This window comes from Tachypleus tridentatus, chromosome 2, assembly GCF_004210375.1.
Source record: "Tachypleus tridentatus isolate NWPU-2018 chromosome 2, ASM421037v1, whole genome shotgun sequence".
Lineage (NCBI taxonomy): Eukaryota > Metazoa > Arthropoda > Merostomata > Xiphosura > Limulidae > Tachypleus > Tachypleus tridentatus.
In genome coordinates this window covers 88,924,626-88,941,426 of record NC_134826.1, presented here as the reverse complement: position 1 = coordinate 88,941,426, position 16,801 = coordinate 88,924,626, and the positions used below count along the sequence as shown (strand labels likewise).

Here is a 16,801-nt window from a genome sequence, read left to right as displayed (position 1 = left end):
GGAAATAGAAATTCGATTGGTTTGTTTGACTAAATATCAGTGATTTTAAAGCAAAGGATATCATGTATTTATTTTTTCTTAATAATTACAAGTGATTTACAATCATTATATGAAAGAAAAAGATAAATGGAATATAAATAAAACCATGATAAAGAAAATACTAAAACGTGTGCGTTTATTTCTTGTAATTTTTTAATACAAATACAGGAATGATAAACACGTATACATGATGATCATCATTCGGTCAATTGATCTTCAAAATACGTGATAGCTAAGTTCAAAATGTAAACATGTAACATCTAAGAAGTACGTCACGAAAATATGCGGATGTGTGGATGGAAAACATGGCGTCTAACAGGGACGAAGAAGGTAATTTGAGAGAATGTGAGATCTATGTTCAAAGACATAATATCCAACAAATTCTCAAAGATTGCATTATACAACTATGTATTAACAGGCCTGACAACCCCATCTCATTTTTCAAGAACTATTTTCAAAATTTAGAACGGGTAAGCTTGCTCAATGAACAGCAATTTTATCTTGTAAAGTTGTAGGATAATCTCATCAGTTTATCAATGTCATCGTACTTTTAAGTGCAAGGCTTTTGTGTTAGGCTTAACGTGTACGAACTTAGTTCCAAAATTTAAATAAATGTATATTTATTTAAATTAAAATCAAGGTACCATATAAGAGGTTAGTTACAGTTTAACACACCCTTTTTTAAAAACGTACCTTTAATTTTGGTTTAATAGGAAAAATATATGCAGTTAAAGTATCAATATAATAATGATATGACTTTACTATTTAGTCCGTATACTAAAACCGAAAAGCGTTTACTTTATGATTTTAATATTTGAATTTAAAATAGGTATTACACTTTATTACGTAATACATAAACAACGAATACCGCTTTTCTTGGCAAATTATACATTTTGGAAAAAAAATATGTACAAGTCTTTTAATGAATTGTAGAAAACATTTTTGTGGGTGCAAACTATCAATATTAAGATTATGGGTTTATACACCAATTATATATTTACTTCTATTCGTATTATCATCAAGATATCTGCACTATAAACACAACTGCCTTACTTTAGAATATTATATTGTTGCTACGTGAATTTATAAAAACAATGTTTAGCAAATCTTCCAGACTATGATATTTCTGCATGTTAAATTACAATACAATACATAAAAATCGATGGAATAATTTTACGGTGAGTATCATATTAGTAATTTGTTGTTGTTGTTTTTTTAATCATATATAACTTTTTCATATAAGTTTGAAAATTAAAATAAATTATTTTTACAACTGTATAAGTTTAATTTTTCCATTAAAAAACGAATGATTTTGTTGTTAAACACAAATCTACATAATGAGCCATTTGTGTTGTGTTCACCTCGAGTATTAAAACCGTTTTTAGCGTTAGAAGCCGTTGGGATGAAAAAAAAAAGGTAATTTTTAAACTGCACTTAATAGATATTGTAACTAACTAAACTTTCCACTGAAGCAAGTCAGCGAAATTGTATATAGTTGATCGTTGATCAATAATATTTATAGTTTTTAGATTTATTTAGCAGTTCTGGACATAGCAAATAAATTTGGAAGGATAACAGTAGTTACTGTTATTATAGGTTATCGATTTGTAATTTATTGTTATTATCAACCTGTTTGCTTGAAAGAGTTATATGTACTAGTTACCGAAAGACAACGAGCTACAAAAGGTAGGTTTATTTACATAAATAAGTATTAACTATATGATTATTGTCTCCTTCAGTTACGTGTAAAACTGCTACGGTAGTTGTTAATGGTAGTACTACATATTTAAATCAAATGGTTATTTTGAATTTCGCGCAAAGCTACTCCAGGGCTATCTGCGCTAGCCGCCCATACTTTAGCAGTGTAAGACTAGAGGGAAGGCAGCTAGTCATCACCACCCACCGCCAACTCTTGGGTTACTCTTTTACCAACGAATAGTGGTATTGATCGTTACATTATAACGGCTGAAAGGGCGACCATGTTTGGTGTGACCGGGATTCGAACCCGCGACCCTCGGATTAGGAGTCGAACGCCTTAACACACTTGGCCGTGCCGGGCCCTGAATCAAATGGACTGGTATTTTCGTGTAATAGGATTATTGATTGTTTATTTTAGCCTAAAGCTACATAACGTATCAGCCCTCTGTTGTCCACGTTGGTAGTTTATCAGCTTATCGTTGTATTTTTTGTAGGGGGCGTCATAAAATTGAAATTATCACGTTCATAACCGTTCAAAATTATTTTGCCTGTTTAAATACACTCATGAAATATACATATCGGATTAACTAGTTCATATTTAAAATGTTTCATTTATCAGAATGCTGCATTATCATGTAAAGTTATGTATATTACTGTAATAAACGTGTGCGCGGTTTTTATTTACTTTATATATTTTCTGGTGGCAACTCATTCGTCTAGGCCCTGTTAACACTCCTACGAAAATTGGGGCCTAATAGGCCCCAGAGCAACTTGAAAGGTTATTAATATGAGGCTAATAATTTTGTATTTAAATGAAATTGCCATTAACTGACCCTATCCCTTTATATTTGAAGGAGCAATAATATTTTGACTTTTTAGACATTTGCGAAATAATATTTAAAATTTTTTTTAAAACATCCACTAAGGGTATTTTGGGGCCTATTAGGCCCCAGATCAAAAAACATAAAAATGACTTTATTTATTTCCTGAATAATTCTAGAACAGGCCTGGGCAACCGAGAAAAGCAAATTATAGTAAAAAATATATTAATTTTACAACTTCTTTTCAAAAGATGGATATTTAGGATAATGACTCTACTCCAACAATAATTTTAGACGGTCCTGATTATTGCCTAGTTTGCCCACGCCTGTTCTAGAACATTCTAGAAACTTTACAGAAGTATTTAGAATAATCTAGAATATTCTAGAAGAATCCACAAATCCTATATGTATAGGAGCTGAAATCTTCAAACCGTGTCAAAAATGATATCTCTTGATGAAGCTGTACATTTACTGACAAAACCATTCGACGATGAAAGTGAACATGATAATGTCGAAGACTACTCTGAAAGTTGTGATGATTATCCTTCTGAAGCCGAAAATGAACAAATCGCGCCGTACCCTTCTAAAAGTGAAGAAAGTAATCAAGAATATCTTACTACGATGCCAGTGTACGAACTTTTGTCCAAAGATAAGAATTTTAGTTATTCAACAATACCTTCAAGGATCAACAGGAGAACCGCAGCTCTCAATATATTCAATAGGAATCCAGGCATTACAAGGCAAGCTGCTCCAAGAGTCTCTACACCATTCGAAACATTCAAAATTTTCATTTCTGATAATATGATGGAACAGATCATTCACTCGACAAACACCGTCATGAAAGAACCAATTTTTGAAGAAGACTTCTGGAAATGGATCGCAGCTAATCTTTTCCTTGGAATAAGCAAATCCAAAAATGCATCGATAGACGAAATGTTTTCAACCGAATTCGGTTTGCCATTTTTGCGAAAACTGATTACACAAGACAAATTCAAAAAAATGTGTTCAAAATCAGATTTGACATCCACTCTCAAAGAAATAGAGAAATCAAAGATGCCGCCATCTCTGGAGTCTGGAATTGTTTCATTGAAAATTGCAAAAACAGTTACAACCCAAGCGAATACCTGACAGTGGATGAACAACTATGTAACTTCAAAGGAAAAGTTGGCTTCAGAACATACATTCCGACAAAGCCAGGCAAATACAAAATAAAGATTTGGTGCCTAACAGATGCAAAGACAAGTTACCTCCTCAACGCTCAAATTTATACTGGAAAGGTTGGAAATACGACAGAAACAAATCAAGGAGAAAGAATAGTCAGAGAACTGAGTCAGCCATTTCTTGGAAAAGGAAGGACAATAACGACAGATAATTTCTTCACAACAATGACACTTGCCAAGTACCTACGAACAAAAAGAACAGGACTTGTTGGAACCATACGGAAATCAAGAACCTTCCTGCCTCCTGAAATAAATGCAAAATCTAGAGAGTTATCACCAAGGTTTTTCTACCATGACGACATCACTCTTCTCAGGCACTCAGACAAACCAGGAAAATATGTGCTACTACTGAGTTCTCAGCATCAGTCTGGTGAAGTAGAAGAGAATGGAAAGCCCGAAATCGTCAATCTTTACAATGCAACGAAGGCAGGTGTCGACACTCTCGATCAACTGGTGAGATATTATACAACAAAGAGGCGATCAAAGCGCTGGTCAGTCTGCATATTCTATAACATTCTAGATCTTGCTGCGTACAATGCTTTCGTTCTATACTCGACAAAACATCCAGAATTTCTTCGTCAACATAAATCAAGAGCCAGGAGAGAATTTATACGGCAATTGGTGCTTGAAATCAAAGAAATTTACTGCAAAGATAATGACAAAACAACCTCATGTGAACCGCCTGCAAAGATGGCAAAAAGAGGACGATGCCATTTGTGCGGCAGTTCAAAAGATAGACAGTCGAAAATTGTTTGCTCAAATTGTAAAAAAAATGTTTGTCAGAGCCATTCTAAAGTTGTTTGTAATGAATGTTGCTAAATCACTGTGTTTCTATTGGAAAAATATATGGGGCCTGATAGGCCCCAAAATCACTTTAGTGGATGTAAATATTTTTTTCGTAGGAGTGTTAATAAAAACATAATACGAACAGTTGTAGAATACACAGTTGTTACACAAAATAGAAAAGCAAGATGTTTTCTCCGTCAAAAGAAGCAAAACAACAAATTATAGTAATAAGATTTGTCAGCCAACATATTGCGAGTGATCTCCCCTTCAGAACCTTTAAGTCTCGTGGTAAATCAGTGTGTAAACCTTACGTTTAGATGATTTTGTAAATAGTGTGACATGAGTGGCGCACAAAATAACAGCTAACCATAAGAGAAGGTATAAAACATATTGATTTTATTTATAACTTTTTATGTATATATTTGTGTGTGTTAACAAACCATCTTATTATAAACAGCAAAAATACTTATAAGTGAAACACCCGGGGCTAGAAAGGCAAGAAAGCTTAATATATAAATTTAGAATTCTAAGTGATTACGGAGAGGCTTACAAAAATGCACTCCAAGATTTTTGCTGGTGAGCCACGTGCCGTATATTTCACCAAAAATTCGTACGCCTCCCAGCCAAGCTTAGCTGACTGGCTACGTCTTTTTATTGATCCGTTTTCCAGTTCTTCCAAAACACACTCGGAACCACTGCTGTCAAGTTACAGATAAAGTAGACGTGTCGAAGTCGTCAGTGTTTTCTTTAGTTAGTTATAAATTAGTGATTACTGATCAGTGATTTATTAGCCAGGTATGTGCAGTGTGGCGCAAGATTACATGATGATAGCCAGGTTCTACAAATTACCAGTATTACAGCGATGTTTAGACGTTTTATTTATCGCGTCTCGCTAAAGTGGCGAACATTGGTGGTTGTTAGAACTTATCGTGCTTTTATTAATTTTTTTTTCTGTGTATTATCTTAGGATATCAAGGTAATACACGAGATAGTTTCACGCGAAATACAGCAGTAAAGGTTTCTCAGGCAGGTTGAGCAAACCAATGGGTGCACGGTTTGCTAGGAAACGAGTTTTCCTTGGTGACGAAGATCAGGGCTCAGTAGGAAGAAGTCCGAGCGGACAGCTACAACAGGTAAATAGGGCGTAAAAGGGGCAACTCTGTTATAGTGGATAATATTCACGTACTTATTTTATTATGGTATTATTAAAAATAACCGTGCAATATCATTAAGCAAATCACGAAAATAATTTGATACTGAGAGCATCGTGTGTGAAAAGCTACCACAAAGAATACACGCCATTCTTCGTTTCTTTTTTTTTCAGTTCATACAAACAACTCACAAAATCGATGTATGTCACAATAACACGTTTAAGAATCATATTTAATTCCTAGGTATTATTATTATTTCCTGGAACCTTACCTTAGATGCAAAAGTATATAATTGTTTCAGTTCATTGATATAACGATTTTGGACCTAACGTTGAGAAACTAGCGTTAAAAGAAAGACGTTGTTAAGTATAAAGATGGCGATAGGAGGCTACCCGGTCCTCACAAATCATTCACCATTAATGCCTATTGAACAAAAATCCACACCAATAATTTAAATTTATGAGCAGATTGAATACCCTCATGTTTTAATTTACTCGACGTAACCCGGCTACTAATAGTTAATTTGATTATTTAAAGACAGTTTGAAACATATGACAACAGATTACTTGTTTATGTAGTCTCTTGGTCTGCATGATAAAATATTAATTAACATAAATCTGTAAATCTGAAGACAGGAAATCTGTGTGGAACATTTAACTGTTTATGATGTACTTTATAGGTTAATATTTGTGATCAATTAATATTTTTATTTTATTTTTTACTACCTGAACAGAACCCTGGTTCCCGTGTATTTTACACAGAGGGGAGAATCCGGTTCCATATTCTTTACCGACCACTAAACATAAAATGTAATGTTTCACACCCGACAACAAGAACTAAAATTATTTGTTTGTCGTAAAGCGTAAAGCTACGCAAAAGACTGTCTATGCTATGCCCACCACGGGCATCGAAACCTGATTTATAGCGCCATAAGCCCGCAGACGTACCGTTGTGCCACTGGGAGTATGACTAAAATTATACCGTAACCGGTATATAATATGTTTCGATATTGGTTTCTAGAGCTTTAATGTATTTCTATCGCAGTCATTATTAATGTAATCTCTCTCGACAGTCCGCTGGCGTTATGACGAAATATTATAAATCGTATTTACTGTTTATTTGTTTTTTAAAGTCTTCTACCATTTCAACTAATTATTTTCAGGTGAAATTGTTATTTTAAATTACTTCCATGAAAGCCTTTAGTGGGTAAAAGGTAACTCTACAGTCTTTAACACCAAAATCCGGAGTTGTTATCTTACGGTGGACAGAGTTCAGACAGCCCTTTGTACTAACAAAATAAAAACAACATATTCACAAATTCCCGGGGAAATTAATTAAGATGCCAAGAACTGCAGACTCGAATTTTCACAAGAAAACAAAAATGTCTTGGTTGGACGATTCTCACAGAATCTAATTTCACACATTTACAACCGTTTAAATTTCTATGTTGAATACCACATTTATTTGTTGTTTTTTTTCTGAAATAATATTTTGAAAGAGACTAAAGTTTGGTGGATTGTGATTTTAGTTAAATTCGAAAAGAAACTATTAACTACAAACGTTATATCCACATAATAATTATTCTTGTTCAGTTAGAATATTATTTGTGTGTTCATGCTGTAAGAATTAGGGAAGTAGTTAGGTGTTTGTGAACTTAGCATGAAGATATTAATTTGCATTGAGAAATTGTAAACTGTGCTGATCGTAAGCATCGGAATTGAATATATTAACATGTCCTGTCCTTGTAGTGACAGCGTTTAACGGTACGTGAGACTTCAAGTAATTATGTAAGCATAATAAGTTAAAACAGATTTTAAAATTGTGTCACCAGCTTTTAGTGGGCAGCAAATATATTAACATTGATATTAAAAAATCTTATTTAGTTTAATAATGTAGTAATCCTTAAGTGTTTACATAATTTAATATCATAGTTTTCTTAAAGTAGACCTGATTACAATGGTACTATTATGACTTTTAATACTAAAAATTAAGAATCAGTGATGTAGAGAAAATCCACTTGTAGAGAAATATGTATGCAAAAACGTTACCTCTTTCTTTCTTTGTGAACCTGACGATGACCGAAGAAGGTCAAAACGTTGTTCGCTCTTCTACGTAAAATATTTTCTCAACCCAAACGAGCCGTTTTTGCATATATAAAAATTGAGAATGTTTGTGCGTGTCTTCGTCCTATGTACTCGTAGTATTTTTGCGATTTGAAATTTAATCTCAACTTGCTGTAGTGTACCCGAACAAGTCCACCGAGCTGGTAACAAGGAAGTTGGCCTGCAAGGAAGTGGGTCACTTTTCTCTACCATCTCAGCAAAGAAGAATGTTGACACATTGAATACAGAAATTGTTGTATTTTTTAAACACAAAGTTACTATTTGTTTATTTGGCGTTAAGCTTAAAGATTACCTACTCTTGTCTCGCCGCACCTTTTCAAGGTTGCATGCCTTTTTTAATTTTGTAACGTATTATTTCGCCTTCGACAACTGATAAAATCAAATAATTTTTTGTGTGATGGGTTTCAGAGTTAACGTAATCACGAAATTTGGAACAAATCAGATAACACTATACAGCCCGGCATGACCAGGTGGTTAAAGCGCTGGACTCGTAATCTGAGGGTCACGGGTTCGAATCCCCGTCGCACTAAACATGCTCACCCTTTCAGCCGTGGGGACGTTATAATATTACGGTCAATCCCACTATTCGTTGGTAAAATAGTAGCTCAATAGTTGGCGGTGGGTGGTCTTACACAGCTAAATTAGGGACGGCTAGCGCAAATAACCATCGTTTAAGTTAATATCATAGAGTTATTAACCCAAAACTATAAAATTATAAAAAGTGTTTCAAGGTGATTCGGGTTTGTATCCAGAGCAAATCATGGGAGGACTGCTCTGTACGCACTTCCTACCTTGTGTAAAATTTTCCTATACATCGATTTAACAGATTTCGAGATGTGCGTGCGGAAATACAGACATACCCACACAAACGAACCTGATTGCAACACCCTAGCAGGACGAAGATAATAGAAGGTTTAGGTTATATTATATATCGATAATTGATCATAAGTCCTACATGTGGTAATCTATTTCATTTAGAGTAAATTAAACAAATAAAGATTTATAGGCATAATGAAGATTTTAAAGTTGGTTATAAATCGATGTTCGACAGTTTGCTTTTCTGTTAGCATAATGTGTTTGCATACCAAAACTGCATAGACGTTTTGTGTTATAATATTTGCAAAACTAAATTATTTGAATATTAACAATGCATTGTAGTTTTGTTTTTGCAACGGAGCTATTTCCATGAAACTTTCTTCCAGTGCATTGTATTCCTTACCTAGCCGTTGTTTCGTTTTAAAATTATAAGTTATTTATATATACCCTTTGGTTTTTGTTTGACGCCATTGACAGAAATTTACGGGAAAACCCATGTATTGGCCTAACTGCACAAATAAGGCACATAAAGATACGTAACGATAAGTCTCCCTCTGGTACAGCGGTAAGTTTACGGATTTTACAACACTAAAATCAGGGGCTCGATTCCCTCGGTGTACTATAAGAAAACACACATAACGATAAAATTATATCAGATAAAGACCAAATTTGATAATGGTTACAAACAAAAGTGTAATGCGTAAGTAATACAATATATAAGAATTATATACGTTATAACAATATGCCACAGATGGAACCGTAATATGTTAACTTTTGTCATAGATGATTGCAAACAGATGCCAATTTAGCAATAATATTTGGCAGGTAAATACAGACCTAAACGTTATTTTCACATTCATTATGTAGGTTTGGTATATGAAGTGATTTAAGAGATTGTAAGAGAATACAGAATGTAACTGGAATCATGTTTCATGACGTTCTTGGCCAGTATATTCGTGTTTTGTTTGTTTAGGAGTCCAACACCAAAACAGTAATTAGAAATTGTTTTTTTGTTGTTGTTTTTTCTAATATCTATCCAAGCAAGTACTTGTGTTTGGTGGTATGTATTTTAATAAGTACTTGTATATAGTGATATATATCTTGTATAGTAATGTATGTCTTAAGTACTTATATACAGTAGTATGTATGTCTTTAACTTGCACTTATTGTTAGTGGTACATCTTTTATATCGTAACAGGTACCTGTAAAATAATCAATCATGTACCTTATATGGATTATCAACCTGTACTTGTTTGATAAAGTTTAGTATTAATCACTTGGTAGTTAGTTATGTGTTTTATGTGTTCCACAATATTTCTCCACATTAATTGACTACTAATTATACAACTAGTGACATGTTTCAGAAATCATTCATCCATTTTCTGACCTAGTGTTAAATGTCAAGTATATAGCAGTTATACTGTGAGATTTAGATAAATTCCAGCCCCATCTTGTGGTACATGCCAAGCTTAAGGCTTTATACTGTGAGAATTAAATAACCTCTTACCCTGCAGTCCCATCTAGTGGTGTCATTCAAGTATAAAATTCTTATGTTATTAGATTAAGAAATTTATGGAATAACTTGTTACCTGGCAGCACCATCTAGTGGCATATATAAGTATAAAATAGTTATGCTGTTAGATTTATATTTAGTAATAAGCTATAGGGAAGTATATGACACATAGCAGGAGGTGACTGTCAGTTTTACTTACAGTATGACTGGTGTGACCTACTCTCATATACATACTATAAGTGGTTCTGTTTGTTTTGCAAGATCATAATGTTTTTTGAAAATTTATTTGTTATGAATATGCCAGTTTTTATTTAGAAGTAATGGATGAAAGAAACATTCGACTTTTAATTGCATATGATTTTGAACTTTGAAATCTAAATGATCTTAAGACCACATAAACAAAACTGAGATGGATATATTACCCAAGGTGTTTGTTTGAATTTTCTTTTTCTTACTGTTTCAAGTATTTATTTTACAATACAACAAGTCAGTGGAGCTATAGAAATCATTAAAATGCACAGAGTGTACATTGTACCAAGTTGGCACAGTGAAGCCATTATATTATAACACTTGAATTTCTTTGTGGTGTCAGGTTTGTTTGAAGTTAAGCACCAAGCTACACAGTAGGCAATCTGTGCACTGCCCACCTCGGGTATGGAAACCCAGTTTCTAATGTTGTAAGTCGGCAAACGTACTGTTGTACCAGTTGGGGGTGGGGTGTGTGTGTGGAGGGGGGTGATATTAAGAGCTCCTTAATAATAAACTAGGGTATTCATTTGGCTTGTAAATTATCTTTTGTGAGGTAATTATACCATCTTAGTTATTATAGGGTGTATTGTTCTCCCGATAGTTAACAGACATTAAAAATTAGAGCTGTTGACTTATGATTTCCATCATTCCCACAATGTTAACAGCAAGAGATGTATTTTTGGCTCAGTGTCAACACGTGAGATCAGTAAACTGTTTTTCTTTAAGAGATTCATTAATGTCAGGTTTAATCTGTACATGCTATTAATTATGTACACATGAATTAAACTAAAACATAGGAGAAATTCTTTAACTCCATGTTCATGTGGAATCTTTAAAGTAACAATTTGTAAGAATTTTGCTAATTTTTTTAAAGCAGTGTTAAATTAAAGCCCTAACCCACCTAGTGGGTTAAAAGTTTAATTGCCCCAAAAACTGAGATTTGGATCTAATACATAGGTAAGCACTGTGATATCCAAGTTAGTTTTTGTGTTGTTGTTTCTAGGTGTTTAAATTCAACATTCAACTTTTAATTAATGCTTTAATTTGATTTATTTCTTAAAGCAGTCATCTTCAGAACTGATGGTATTTATATGTCTGTTTAAAGACAACAGTGGGCCTGTTGGTACATAGAGGCTGCCTTGTTTTAATCAACCTTTGTAACTCAAAAAGAGCAAAGGTCCTAACAGTGTTTTACTTGTGAGGCACTAATCCAGTTTAAATGAATTCTGCTTATAACAAGTTTTTACTTCCTCCTGTTTCATCCATTTTTTTGAGCCAACTTATCTCCCACACCCTTAACTTTTTTTACAGTTCTTTTATGTGACACCTTGTCAAATGATTTCTAGTTATTCCAAATCCACATCTTTATCGTCATTGTGAACACAAGCAATAACCTCTCGACAGAATGTCCAGAGATCATTATTGGTTATGTAACAAAATTAAGAATTTTATTAAAAGGTTTTGAAAAACATCTTTCATCATCTTACTTAAAAAGAGGTGTAGCATTAGGCTATACCTAATATCCTGACACCTTTCCACTTTTCAAGGACTTACAAAAAGTATTATCAAGTGGCTTGTGTATCCAGCCCTTCATATCCTTCAAAACATGTGGGGAAATATTACCTGTGTGACCAGTCTTGTTATTGATAAATCTTTTCAGTTTTGTTTGAAGCAGCTCAGAATTAATTTGATCATCTTGTTCAGGTTGAAAGATATTGCATAAATCTTCATCAGCAAAAATAAGGTAAAAAAACTTGGCAGTCTTATAATTGTTACAAATAATCCTTCCATTATCATTGATTCTACTCTGTTTCTAGCCCTTTGCTTATCCATAATGCATTTTAAACTTCCTGGATATTTATTCGTTTCCTACTTTTTAAATATTCCATTTTTGATTGTATTATATTCGGTTTAACTAACTGCAGGCCTGGCATGGCCAAGCGCGTAAGGCGTGCGACTCGTAATCCGAGGGTGCGGGTTCGCGCCCGCGTCGCGCTAAACATGCTCGCCTTCCCAGCCGTGGGGGCGTTATAATGTGACGGTCAATCCCACTATTCGTTGGTAAAAGAGTAGCCCAAGAGTTGGCGGTGGGTGGTGATGACTAGTTGCCTTCCCTCTAGTCTTACACTGCTAAATTAGGGATGGCTAGCACAGATAGCCCTCGAGTAGCTTTGTGCGAAATTCCAAAAAACAAACAGACTAACTGCATTAATCTTCTGTGGTTGTGTAAGCTCTGCTCTTAGCAATCAGTTTTAAACTTCTGAAACTTGTGCTTTTATTTAATTTTATCTCTTATATTCTTTTTGTTTTGACTTGCATCTACACTTTTTTTTGTTAGAAATGTTTTAAATATTTAATAGTTTATTTAAAAACATTTCACATCTCATCACTATTTCTATTTAACTCAATAACCCATCAAGACTCTTGATGGACTTTTCTTGTTGCTCCCCCTTCAAAAGTTGTTTTTTTTTTATCTTTCACCAAAATCTTATTAATTTCCAATCTTGTATACAGCTAAACATTAAACCTAATTGAGCAATGGTCACTTGTACCCAGATATTCTTCCATTGTCCACCCTCTGAATTGTTTACATATTAGAAGATAGCAATAAATTTTGAACAGCATTGCTCCTAATAGGTTCCCTGACCAAGTCATGGAGAGTTTTTTTCTTTTTTACAATCGTCTGCTAGGCATGGTTATATGGGTGTGACTTTGAGCTGCAACATTTGAAAAATTCACATGAAGTCTCATAGCTAGCTGCATTCTTTGTTGTGCTTATGGTTATTATTTATATATATTTATATTCCTGTTGAGCTACAAGAATGTTTAACGTAAAGTGATGGACACGTGTAATTTTCTTTAAAGTTTGGAAAACAATTTGAGTCATGTTGTAAGTTAGGCTATAGTTGCTTATTGAGTAAATGAATCTGTATGTCAGATATTGATTTGGTAAGTTTGATTAGTTTATTGCTGTGTATGTTGGATTTGGATGAAGAAAGAAAGAGAGTGAGAGAGATACAAAATTAACAATTAAGGGAAAATTCTGATTAAACATTGAGTTTTTGAAGTTAGACCATTGATTACATTAAACATGAACCTTGAAGGAATAAAATTCTGTAGTGGTCATTACATGGTTTCTCTTTATGAAATAATTTAAAATAATCTATCCAAAACAAGAACTCCTAAAACACATTATCAGGGTTCTGGATAACCTGGAACATGGAGAATTGTAAGCACAAATGTCCAAGTTTGCCCAAATCGGTGTCAGATGAGTATGTTTACATACAGGAATTTTTGGTTTGCTTCCTAGAAGAAGTAAAAGATGCATTAATTGTAGTGTCCTAATATTGTTGTAGACTTCAGAGTCATTGTTGATATTAAACACATTTACATGTTGAGACGTGTTAGGAACATGTATGTAGTGTATGTTACAACTTGGCTTAAGCCATGTAAACAGTAGCTGAGTTCGTGTATGCCATTTGGTTTCCCATGTGTGCAGAGACCTCAGTCACACAACTGTCAGTGAAATGATAGTGTTATTGGAATGATTTGTATGTTCGTGTGTGAGCTGTCAAGCAGGTGGCTTGTTAATTGGTCACATCTGAGTGTTCTGGCTTTCATGCTAACACAATGCATATTCAAAAGAAACATGCCTCTAATTGGGTTGATTATCAGTAGGCCTGTTCTTGTTATGCCTTCGAAGACAAACAGGAATCAGTTTGATTGTTAGACAAAAGGAAGTCCATAGAAAGTTATAATTCTAGCTCCATGATTACATACTCTTCTAAAAAGTTCAAAGCTTTACCCTCAGTCCTGAAATCCTCTTGAGAATTCTGATAATAATTACAGAGAAAACTGAAAACTGTCGGGGGTTAAAATTATTGATACCAATTATTGTGAGAGTGAAGTTTCCAACATATAACAGATTTCTTTGTGAAAAGACTTGTGTTTGGTTTGCAATCAACAACCAGACTCTGTAACTCTCGTGTTGTGGTAGTAGTTTGATAAATTGTTAGCCTGTGTGCATAGTTGTAAATAAGTAATGTAGATGTATGTATGATGAACACACATTTACTTTACTTGAATGTCATGATAATGACTAAAATCTTGCTCTTAATAAAATTTACACCAACTATCTAATAGGAATCTGCAAGTAAAGTAGAAGAATTACCAAAAACTCCCCCTATTGGTGAGAAAGAAGAAGAACTCGCATCAGCACCACACATCACACCTCCTCAACGGGGCCGTCGTGGAGCTGTCAGTGCTGAAACATATTCAGAGGAAGATGCAGCTAACTATGTCAAAAAGGTATGAAAGATATTTATCAGCGTATTTTAAAAGGTATGAAAGCTGACTGTTTACCAGTGTATTTTCTGACTCTTCAACTGAAGATTTTGCTTTAATGTTATCTGTAACAGTTAAAGATTAGTTGAAGTTTCTGGTTTGGTTTATAGCTGAGGAAACAAGTACAGCTTCATGTATAAGTTGTGAACATAGCTGTAAATTTTTGGTGTGACTGCCATTAAAACTGGTAGTTTTTGATGGCATAGTTTATAATGTGATTTGCAGTATTTATATTAAAGGTTAAATTCAGTATGATTGGAATCCTTTGAACTTTGGATGTAGTTCCTGGTGAAACTATATTGATGTTTGATCTGCATACTTGCTATTGTCTGTTGTCATTACTGACCTCTGGTACTATTAATATTGGTGTTTCTTATTGTGGTCTAAAACTGGCTTTCATTAATTTTATATTATCCAACTTTTGAGTTTTGTGTCAACTTATTTCGTACTGTTTATTGAAGGTTTATTAAGGTACCTTGCATTTTTTAGATTTCCACTCATTTTAAAATAATGTGTTGTCTTAAAGAATACACTGATTTAAGTAAATTGTCATTTGAAGATTTGTGTTGTATTAACAATAATAATGTTAACCTTTCCATGTTGTTCCTGCAGTCAAACCTAGTTTTTTAATATGATTCATTCACTGAATGTTTATATTAACATTTGTGAATATGTGCCTATTGTTAATTTATTAAAAAATAAATAATACAAGAGTATAAATAGTAGCTGAAGTTTTTGAGTTATGTATTTTATAACAGTTGGTATGTGTGTGGAAGTGGAGTCAACTGACACGTAACAAGTGGAGGTATGTTTCAAACATGAAACCTAACACTTAATTAATCGTACTTTAATATGAGGTATAATAAAATGGGAGGTTTAGTTTGGCTAGTAGCTACCTTTGTGTTTTTTTACAGGTGCAGTTAATCACTTGTTGTAGTGACTTAGAGATTTTATATGTAAAATTTTATTATGATTTGATTCTATATTTGTTTAAGACTTGTTATAATGGTTTGTAAGGTGTTACAGTGACAAACATGGTACGACTGTCTGTAAGGTGTTACAGTGGCAGACATGGTACGACTGTCTGTAAGGGGTTACAGTGGCAGGCATGGTACGACGGTCTGTAAGATGTTACAGTAGTATGCTTCTTTGTGGTCGGACTAATGTGTTAACACTTTTATGATAGGTCAGAGTTCAGAGGCCATATCATCACATTTGTTGCCTTGCATTTAAAATTTCATTGAACTATTATTTTATGAATTTATGTCAGAAAGTTTGGAATTAACTTGTAGATAATTATTCAGACTTTAATGTTATATATAATTTAATTCCTTTATTCAAAAGTAAATATTAAAAGAGTAATTTTTAAATGTTGATTTCAGTGAGTCAGGTAGTGTGTTTAATACAGTTATATTTAATATTAGATGTTTGTGTTGTCAAAATACTAAGTCTATAATTTCAAACAAATTGAGAACTCAAAGTACTAATATTATCAAGGTAGAATATAAAATTAAAACCTTGTATCTTTTTATTTTGCTGAGATACGGCTTACGTACTGAATCATACACAGAGGCCTCGTTCAACTCTTTCCAATTTTTGAAATGGTCCCTTACATACACTAACTTCAATATATGACTTGTGAATAACCAGTCAACAGCTTAAAATGTCCACAGAGTGGTTTTCACCACTACTTTAATCTTTGAAGATGCTACAGTGTTCCTTTGATTCAAGATTTCACCGAGGTTTGTGTTGTCTTTTAGTCTCCTCGAAATTTTTTGTTTTATAAAATTTTAAAAAATCGTAGTCATCACACTTGCAAAATTAATGTGGAATTCTGTGGTATTATTGTAGTTTTGTAAGATTTTTTAATTATTCAACTGTATGTGTGTGTGTGTATAAACTAAAAAAAATTTGTTTGATATCCTTCACATGCAAAATTTTAAAAGGCTTAGCAACCTACGCCCAGCAACAACTGATTTCAAAGGTTTTATCAAGAATAGATAATTGTTTGTTTTTCTCCTTGATTTATTGTTTTATATTT

At 33.5% G+C, this 16,801-nt stretch overlaps 1 protein-coding gene across 4 annotated transcripts in view; it reads left to right on the top strand.

Moving 5' to 3' along the window:
* The first annotated feature begins 222 nt into the window (after positions 1-222).
* The window catches only part of LOC143244461 (cAMP-dependent protein kinase regulatory subunit-like), a 31,397-nt gene continuing 14,818 nt past the window's right edge, over positions 223-16,801 (top strand). Inside the window, exons 1-2 of one of the 4 annotated variants that reach the window (XM_076489160.1) lie at positions 223-509; positions 14,560-14,724. In XM_076489160.1, the coding sequence (XP_076345275.1) occupies positions 336-509; positions 14,560-14,724 (339 nt within the window). In that variant the 5' untranslated portion in view covers positions 223-335. Of the gene's footprint in view, positions 510-5,218; positions 5,698-14,559; positions 14,725-16,801 lie in introns of those variants that run through there. The other 3 variants (XM_076489163.1, XM_076489161.1, XM_076489162.1) reach the window with 3 other exon arrangements.